We start from the raw sequence: 9,457 nt of genomic DNA, 5'->3' as shown, positions 1-9,457 counted from the left end.
GTGACTCAAGAGTGTTTGAGTGAGCGTGTGAGACTGTGCCAGTCTGTGACAGTGAGGAGTGTGTGCCCCTGTATGAGGACGTGTGAGTGTGCGCGCGCGTGTGGAGTGTGCATGTGTGAGCGCGCGTGTGCTCGAGGGCCCACTCCTCCCCGCGCTGCAAAGTTCAGGGGGCGGGCCAGGCGGCAGGGGGCCTGCCCTGCTGGATTCCCGCATGCTAGTTCCGGGGCGGTCGGGTCTAAAGGGCTTTATGCACTGTCTGGAGGGTGGGGACTGGCGCGGGTAGAAAACGGGATGCCTCGGGCGCGGGGGCAGGCTTTCTGCCACTAGGAACGGGCCGAGGCGCAGACCTAAAGGAGTGCTCGCGAGCCAAGGCTGCCGGTGCTGCGTGCGACGCGCGCCCACTCCCGGGGAAGGAACGGCGAGGCCGGGGACCGCAGGGATGCAGCGCGTGTCGGCAGCGGTGGCGTGCACGCTGCTGCTGGCTCTTGCCGCCTGCCCGGCGCCGGCCAGTGGCCAAGGTAAGCGCCAGCTGGCCGCGGAGCGCCCAACTTCCTGGACCGTGGCTGGGTCGGGTCCGCGGGATGGCGGAGGGGAGCGTGACCCGGGAGGGGCCAGGGCAAGGCGGCGGCGCCGGACCTGCTCCCGCCGGGGCGCTCAGGTTGCCCCGCGAGCGGCGCGCGGCAGCGCCCCTCAGCCCGCCCGGGAACTGAGCAGCGGCAAACTTGAGAAAGCAGCCCCGCCGGTTTCAGTGACAGCGCACCCCACGGGGACTCTTTCTTTGTTCCCACGGGCGTTTGTGCTGACCCTTCTGAAAAGCAATTGCAGTACTAACCGGGAAAACGAGGGTCTCTCCTCCAGTCTCCAGCCTGCTCTCTCCCACGGACTTCTTCCGCCCGGGGCTGAGGGGTCCCTGGCGCCGCTCCGAGCGCAGCCGTCCACCTGCAGCGCCCTGCCGGGGAGAGCCCTTTGCGCGCCCGCGGCCACGGGCCAGGGCACCCCCCAACACCGGCGAAACTTGGTCCCGCGGTGACCCCCGAGAGACCGCATCTCATGATACAGATCGTTTACGAGCCAAGATAAGGCTGGGAGGTGGGATTGGTGGAGAGAGCGGCTGTTAATACTGGAGTATTTTCTTGAAGGGTTTCCCTTTCCAGCCGGGAGGTGGGGGCTTTTGTGTTGATGAATGGGGCCCGTCAGAGTTTTGGTGCTCGAATGCACGAAGTTTCTGGCATGAAGTGCTTTAAACTTCTCTCACGTTGTCGGAGAGTTTATGTTTTTACAGAAACAGGGAAGAGGGAGAGAGAGGGAGGAATAAGCGGAGAGAATAAAAACAGTAAGAGGGGAAGAGGAGAGGGAGAGACAAGTAGAGAGGAGCCGGGAGAGGAGGGGAGAGCGAGCGAGTGTAGAGAGCGAGATCCAGTGAGCACGGGGTGGGGAGGGGAGGGAGAGAGAGACCCCGGAGATGAATGAGAAGGGCTAGGCGGCGGCTGGAGAACGGGCGAGCTCTCCCCCTGGCTTTGCGTTGCTAGGTAGCGGTCCGGGAGCCGCGTGTGACCGACCACCAGACAGACAGAGCGGACGCTGCTGCCACTGCGGGGACTAATCTGTCTGTGGGGATGGGAGAGTCCCCCCTGCTCCTTCCCTCTCTCCGACAACCTAATTGTCCTACAATGAAAACGAAACACCTATTGTTGTAGGATTAGCCAATGCAATAAATTGATTTTCCTGGATCACATATTAGAGTTGACGAGTGGGGACTGTTGAAGCCCCCGTTTAGGAGTAGAGGGGGGAGGGCTTGTGGATGGGCCGTGGCATGTATTCAAATGGTTAATCTGCTTTCTTTCCTCAATTCTTAGCGTAAGCTCCTTAGAGAGAATCTAGTGAGTATACAGCAACTCCTAGCAGCACCCATTTCAGACTTCCTGGGAAGAAGTTTGGAAAGGCTAACAAACCCCACAGGTCTTGCAAAAAATCTCTGCAAAGGGAGGGGAGTCAGGAGGAGGCCGTTAACAATACTGCCTTTGAACACCTTTTCTCAGTGTCGGTAACACAGAAAGAGGTTTATTATTATTGTGGAGAGTTTGCACAGTGTTTCAGGTAATATATACCTCATGTCCTAAATAAAGCGATAGGATTTATTATATGTTCTGGTCAGTGCCTGTCAAAAGGAAATCTTGCCTTGATTCATCTACAAATGTCCCTTGGAGAGCCAGAACAGATATTCTCTTTCCTGGGCTGAGGGTTTAGTCATTATATAACCAGTACCTATTCTTGGTAGTTTCTTCTGTTCATCCATTCTAGGATAATAACACAATAATATGTATATTAATAACAACATATTATATACTTATATAATGTTATATTTATATAGGTGGCAGGCCCTGTTCTAAGCATTTTACTTAATGACTTATTTAATTTTTATAATATCCCTTTGAAGTAAGTACTCTTAATATCCCTATTTTACAGATAGAAAAATGGAGGCACGAAGCTTAAGTAATTTGCCCACGGTCTTACCATTAAAAGGGCAGACCCCAAAGATTCTAAATCCAGAGGACTTAATTTAACCCATACAGTATATGGCTCTTTGTGTTTCTCTTCTTTTGGACTGAAAATGTCATGTTTCCTAAGTTACTATCTGTGTGTGAGGTTACTAAAGACGCTGAGGGGCATTTTCCAAATCTTTATGGTGTAAGGCAAAATCCACCTGCTGCTTCATAACTGTGGATGTTTTGTCAGAATTTCTTTTCAGGTTTCTGAGACCTGGACTTAAGTCTCTTCATTCCGGTTTTCATTTTTAGATACACATTCTCTGAATATCCTTAGCCTGGTAGGTTGAGGAGATTTCTTGATTCCTGTTGTAATTATCCTGACTTCTATATGAAGTAAAGTATGATGACATTGTAAATGCCTTCATTAGCACATTTTACATAGGAGCCCCTGTGAACTTTGCATCACTAGAAATTGGAAAATAACTCTCTTCTATAGTTAGTCTTTTGTTTGTTTGTTTTTAAGAATTATATCACATCTGTAGTTAAAAATTATTTGCATTTTCCTTATATTTTGTATAAAGTTTTTGAAGAAAAAATTTGGGAAGTCTGAACTCTGGAATCAAGCTTCTGGGTTCCAACAATGGCTGCACCACTTCCTAATAATGTGAGTCTGAAGAAGTCATCTAACTTTGCATAGCTCAGATGGTTTATTATGTCTCTAATTATCATGTCATTTGCAATATTGAGAGACCCTATCCCATGGTATTCAGTGAGCATAAAGAGATAAGATATGTAAAGTGCTTATGATTTTGTAGACAATGAAAATAAACTAATAGTTATTTTTATGGTATTTATCAACATAGAAAATAACATTTTTTGCTTATTCATATTTCCAATTTTCAAATTTTTAAGCATTTTTCACTAATAGTTTTTTGATGAATTCCCAGATCCCAGGGAAACCAGGATTTCGTGTTTTTTTTTTTTTTTTTTAAGAGATAGGGTCTCACGCTGTGCCCAAGTTGGAGTGCAGTGGCCTAGGACAACAGCACACACCACCACGTCTAGCTAATATTTCTATTTTTTGTAGAGATGGGGTCTTGCTATGTTGTCCAGGCTGGTCTTGACCTCCTGACCTCAAGTGATTTTTTTTTTTTTTTTTTACCTTAGCCTCATAAAGTGCTGGGATTATAGGCTTGAGCCACCAGGCCTGACTATGGTTAGAACGTTTTTTTCTGTTTAGAAAATAGTATTGATTTGAAACAAAGATATATTCTTTAATTCAATAAAATTTGGTAATGTCATTGAGAGTATCAGCTTTTATGACAATTACATCTTCACATGAAGTTTATGTATTTAAAAGGATTATAGGAGTAATAACAAACATGAAATATTTTTGTTCCATGACACGTCTGGTACCTTGCCATTGCTTTTATTTCATAGCACTTGGCTTCTCTCTCTTTGCTTGAAAAAGTTCTTTGCTAGTCTTTTTTCTTTTTCTTTTCTTTTTTTTTTTGAGATAGAGTCTCACTCTGTTGCCCAGGCTAGAGTGCTGTGGCATCAGCCTAGCGCACAGCAACCTCAAACTCCTGGGCTCAAGCAATCCTGCTGCCTCAGCTTCCCGAGTAGCTGGGACTACAGGCATGTGCCACCATGCTCGGCAATTTTTTTTTCTCTATATATTTAGCTGTCTAATTAATTTCTTTCTATTTTTAGTAGAGACAGGGGTCTCGCTCATGCTCAGGCTGGATTTGAACTCCTGACCTCAAGCAATCCACCCGCCTGGGCCTCCCAGAATGCTAGGATTACAGGCATGAGCCACCGAGCCAGGCCCTTTGCTAGTCTTTATAGGGCTTCTGCCTGAATACCATGGGCCTGGTATGTAAAACTTAGAATTTTTACAGCTAGAGGGGAACCTTAGATATCAACTAGTCTGCTTGCATTATTTTACAGATAAGCAGTTAGGAGGGGATGGGGTGGGCATGGGAGGGGGGGGAATTTAAGGAGTGAAAGAGAAAGGAATTAAGTGCCTTGCCCAAGGGCATGTGGCCTGTGATAGAGCTAAGATGCCAAGATATGAACTTGCAATTGACCATTTTTAGATAGATGTCCTCTGAATGTCCCCAACCTCTTTGGTTGAGGAGATTTCTAGATTCCTTTTGGTCTATCTTGACTTATCAGCTGAGGCACAGTATGATGAATAGATAAATCTTTAAAAATAAATTGGATGGGTCTCCTGTCCCAGGCCAAAGAAGAATCTTGTGATAGGTTAATATAGCTATGTACCATGTGCTTTCAGCTTGGGTTTTGTAGTGCATACTGTTATAGGACTAGGTTTTTAGTCTTATTCAAGGTAATTATTAGGTCATGGTTTTAATTGTTCATGTTTTCTAGGCAGGCACTCTAAGAACACTGACAGGGTTTTAAATTAAAATTGTTTATCATTTTTAAACATTGATATCAAGAACCTAGATGTATTTCCTATGTGACTAGAAACAAGCACATTGTCATATTGGCTTTGGGATTTCTATTAAGTCATACTAACTAGGGTAAGTAGAAAGTAGAAGGTGCTGATGGGAAAGGGACTCATTCGCAAGGTTAACTGCTTGAATATAGAGCAACTAAAAACGTACTAACTGTGAAGCCCCATTCTAGTATGAGGAAAATGAGTTTGACGGACTCTTTTATAACTCAATGGTTATATCTTACTAACTTTATGATCCTGAGGAATTTAAAAAAATTGTTACCACTATGGTGTATTCCACATTTATTTTATGTTTTTTCCACAAATATTTGTTAAGTGTCTATAGTGTGCTGATGAGTCAATAGTATCAATACTACAGAAAGATTAAGGAGGATGAGAAATGAAAAGGAGTCTAGACTTCACAATTAGAAGGGACTGCATCCTCCAAGGTCCATGAAAAAAGGCAAAAAAAAAAAAAGTAAAAGAAAATTAATTTTTAAAATATTAAAAAAATTTAAAAAAAAGAAAAAAAAAGAGAAGAGACTGTGGTTTGGCATTTAAGATTCTGAGATAGTCATTCACTGGTTCCTAATAACCCTGCCCAGGATCTCACTAGCATTAGAAATATTTGACATGTTTCATCACAAAGTTTTGGGTTGCTTCAAAAATGATCTGGTTGGTATATCAAGAGCATTTCTTTGGTGCTTCATATGTTTCCAATGCAAATGTTTCCTAAGTAATTTCTTTTCTTTTTTTTTTTTTTGAGATAGAGTCTTGCTCTGTTGCCCTGGCTAGAGTGCCATGGCATCAGCCTAGCTCACAGCAAACTCAAACTCCTGGGCTCAAGGTGATCCTCCTGCCCCAGCCTCCTGAGTATCTGGGACTATAGACACCAGTGATAATGCCTGGTTAATTTTTCTATTTTTAGTTGCCCAGCTAATTTTTTCTATTTTTATTTTATTTTTTTATATTTTATTTTTTATTTTTTTTGAGACAGAGTCTTGCTTTGTTTCCCAGGCTATAGTGAGTGCCGTGGCATCAGCTTAGCTCACAGCAACCTCAGACTCCTGGGCTCAAGCCATCCTACTGACTCAGCCTCCTGAGTAGCTGGGACTACAGGCATGCACCACCATGCCCGGCTAATTTTTTCTCTATATATTAGTTGGCCAATTAATTTCTTTCTATTTATAGTAGAGACGGGGTCTCACTCTTGCTCAGGCTGGTTTTGAACTCCTGACCTCGAGCAATCCGCCTGCCTCGGCCTCCCAGAGTGCTAGGATTACAGGCGTGAGCCACCATGCCCGGCCTTTTTTCTATTTTTAGTAGAGATGGGGTCTCACTGTTGCTCAGTCTGGTGTCGAACTCCTGAGCTCAAGGGATCCTCCCTCCTTGGCCTCCCAAAGTGCTAGGATTACAGGCGTGGTGGTCCACGCCTGGCCTCTAAGTAATTTATTGACAATTACAGCATCAGAGACAAAGTGGGAGGAGCTTGAGATTTTGGAGTTGGAGGACCTGGGTTTAGTTCCAACCTCTGCCATTTATTATCTGGGAACTCCAGTACTACAGGTCAGTTTTCTTAATTGTAAAATGGGCACATATCTAACCTCAGAAGGTGGTTATACAGATTAACTGAGGCAATGAGTGTGAAATATTTAATAGATTCTCAAGTCTCTTATAGATTTATATCCATCATTATTACCTTCTTCAGGAATTTGACTTTTTCTAAATTTGAGGGGAGAAAGCTATTGTAGTATCTTGGTATCTTATTTAAAGCAGTTCTGTGAATGATGTACCTGTGCAAGTGGGTATATCCCTTTAGAGGCTGTAATAACTTTACATATTTATTCAGGACTGAGGTTTGTAAGTGACAGAAATCTAAGTTAATTAATTTAACTTAGTTAATTTATTCAAATTTATTGAAATATATAGTTTAAAAGACTCAGACATTAGGTCGGGATTGTATTTTCTAGGCAGAGCTAGTCAAATATCAGCAGCTCTAAGATGACTCCATTCTTAAACCTGTTCCCCTCTGGTGCTGTAAGATGGCTGTCAGTGGCTCTGGAGCCACATCCTAATATGTCATGTCTACTAGTAAAGTGCAGAAGCTTTTTTTTTTTTTAAACATTATTAATTCTCTTGCTTTATTTTCTTTTTTCTTTTTTTTTTTGAGACAGAGTCTCACTTTGTTGCCCAGGCTAGAGTGAGTGCCGTGGTGTCAGCCTAGCTCACAGCAACCTCAATCTTCTGGGCTCAAGCGATCCTCCTGCCTCAATCTCCCAAGTAGCTGGGACTACAAGTGCAGAAGCTTTTAACATCACTGTTCCCCAGAAAAAGTCTCAGTTATATCTCATGGGTTCTGCTTAGATCATAAGCTCATTGGAGAACCATTGACTATCTAGGGCCATGAAGTGTCCCCATGTCTTGGGCTTGGGTCACATACTTTGTCCTTGAGGCTGAGTTTGGAGACAGGTTAAGATGCTTCTATGGAGACAGAACACATCTTGGTACATATCTATGAGTCCCTAGCACTTGTCCTAGGGACTTCTTCCATAAATGGTACCATAGGTATCATTTATACCTTACTGAATTAATTCAGAAATGCCAAATATATTTACTCTATGCTGATGGTTACTTTGTTGGTCTTTAAGTCCCTCCCTCCCTCCCTCCCTCCCTCCCTCCCTCCCTCCCTCCCTCCCTCCCTCCCTCCCTCCCTTCCTTCCTTCCTTCCTTCCTTCCTTCCTTCCTTCCTTCCTTCCTTCCTTCCTTCCTTCTTTCTTTCCCTCCTTCCCTTCCCTCCCTTCCCTCCTTTCCCTCCCTCCCTCTCAGGGCTACACTGCCATGGTGTCAGCCTAACTCACAGCAACCTCAAACTCCTGGGCTCAAGCAATCCTCCTGCCTCAGCTTCCCAAGTAGCTGGGACTACAGGCAGGCACCACCATGCCTGGCTAATTGTTTCTATTGTTAGTAGAGATGGCGTCTCCCTCTTGTTTAGGCTGGTCTTAAGCTGCAGAGCTCAAGCAATGCTCCCACCTGGGCCTGCCAGAGTGCTAAAATTACTGGCATGAGCCATTGTGCCTAGCCTAAGATGGTTAATTTTTATATCAGGGCACTTCTGATTTAGGACAGCACTGAAACACAATGCATGGAAACACAAATGTCTCTCAGAAAATGACAGATTAGACAATTTGATGTTTCATGTTAAAATCTCAATACTTTTGGTCATTAGCCCTCAGGTCATGCCTGACCCCAAGGTTATTGCAAACAGTGAGAAATGAATGAAAGGAAATGTAATTACCATTCTGTGCATTGAAAAGTTAAGCCACTGTTACCATGGATACAATAGCTTGTTTATTGTCCAAATTTGTAAGCAATACCCAACGTCTCCTTCAAGTTTATATGCCATCAGCCAATAACACATGAAGATTCCTAGTAACTTTGAAAATAAGCCTTTCCTCACTGATCTACTTATTCACATTAAGTAACAACATATCTACTTTTGAGGGCTCAATGAGTGTTGAGGAAACCTGAAAAAGAGAAAAAGAAAAGTAGCCACAATTCTGTTATGCCAGATTTTCTTGAATTCCCAAATAAAAACAACCTGTCTTATAGTGTCAGACATTTGCATATCACTTTGGGCCCAATTCTTTGGTTTTTGTCACATTAACATGGGGAAACTTTTCTGAGTAAAGCTGAAAATATCAAAATCCTTTATTTCATAGGGAGATCATTAAATAAAGTTGTATTTAAGAATAGAAGTATTTTATCTGAAATATGGCAATCATACCGACATTTTAATCTCACTAAAGGGGAGGAGGAAAATGCTAGCATGTACTTTCACACTGGTTTAATTTTGACATGGGGAAGGGAGTGGAGGATACTTTTTGTTGCATTGAAACAAGAAGTTAAAACTGGCTTAAACGATAAAGGGTATTTATTGGCTCATGTAGGTAGAAAATCCTGAGGCAGAGTGGGGTTCAGGTGAGGTGCAGTCAGGACTCCAGTTAACTTTCTTTGTGTTTTCCCTGACCCTGCTCCCATGTAGGGTTCACCTCTGTTTTCATTTTTTTATTTTTTTTTTATTTTTTTTTTTTTTCAAATAATTCTTAGCATCAAGACACCTCTGTTTTCAGTCTGGCTTTCCATATGGTTGGAATATGGCTTCCAGGGCAAATGGGGCTACATGTTTCCTTGACCATCTGTAGGGGGAATTCAACTTTGAGAAGTTTCCAGTTATATTCTCAACAGTAATTATCTTATCACAATAATTTACAAAATGTTGTAAATTGTAAGGACCCTACATGGAAGTTAGCTAGCTCCCCAAACTTAGCATTATCAACATATCAAAATCAGCTGGGAAGCTTTAAAAATATAGTCTTAGGTCAACACCCATATTTACTAAATCAGGGGTATTGGAATCTCTATTTTTGAGAGTTTCCAGGTGATTCTAAGGGCCAGACAATTTGGGAACAACTGATCTATGTAACCCCTTTGATTTTTTTAGTTTGTA

At 43.2% G+C, this 9,457-nt stretch overlaps 1 protein-coding gene across 1 annotated transcript in view; it reads left to right on the top strand.

Annotated features, from left to right (window-relative positions):
* Nucleotides 1-295: 295 nt before the first annotated feature.
* The window catches only part of LRP2 (LDL receptor related protein 2), a 188,309-nt gene continuing 179,147 nt past the window's right edge, over nucleotides 296-9,457 (top strand). Inside the window, exon 1 of the mRNA XM_012781883.3 lies at nucleotides 296-518. Coding sequence (XP_012637337.2) covers nucleotides 440-518 — 79 coding nt within the window. The 5' untranslated portion in view covers nucleotides 296-439. The remainder of the gene's footprint in view (nucleotides 519-9,457) is intronic.

The sequence above is a fragment of the Microcebus murinus genome, chromosome 8 (assembly GCF_040939455.1).
Source record: "Microcebus murinus isolate Inina chromosome 8, M.murinus_Inina_mat1.0, whole genome shotgun sequence".
NCBI lineage: Eukaryota > Metazoa > Chordata > Mammalia > Primates > Cheirogaleidae > Microcebus > Microcebus murinus.
This window is presented reverse-complemented; position numbering and strand designations above follow the sequence as displayed.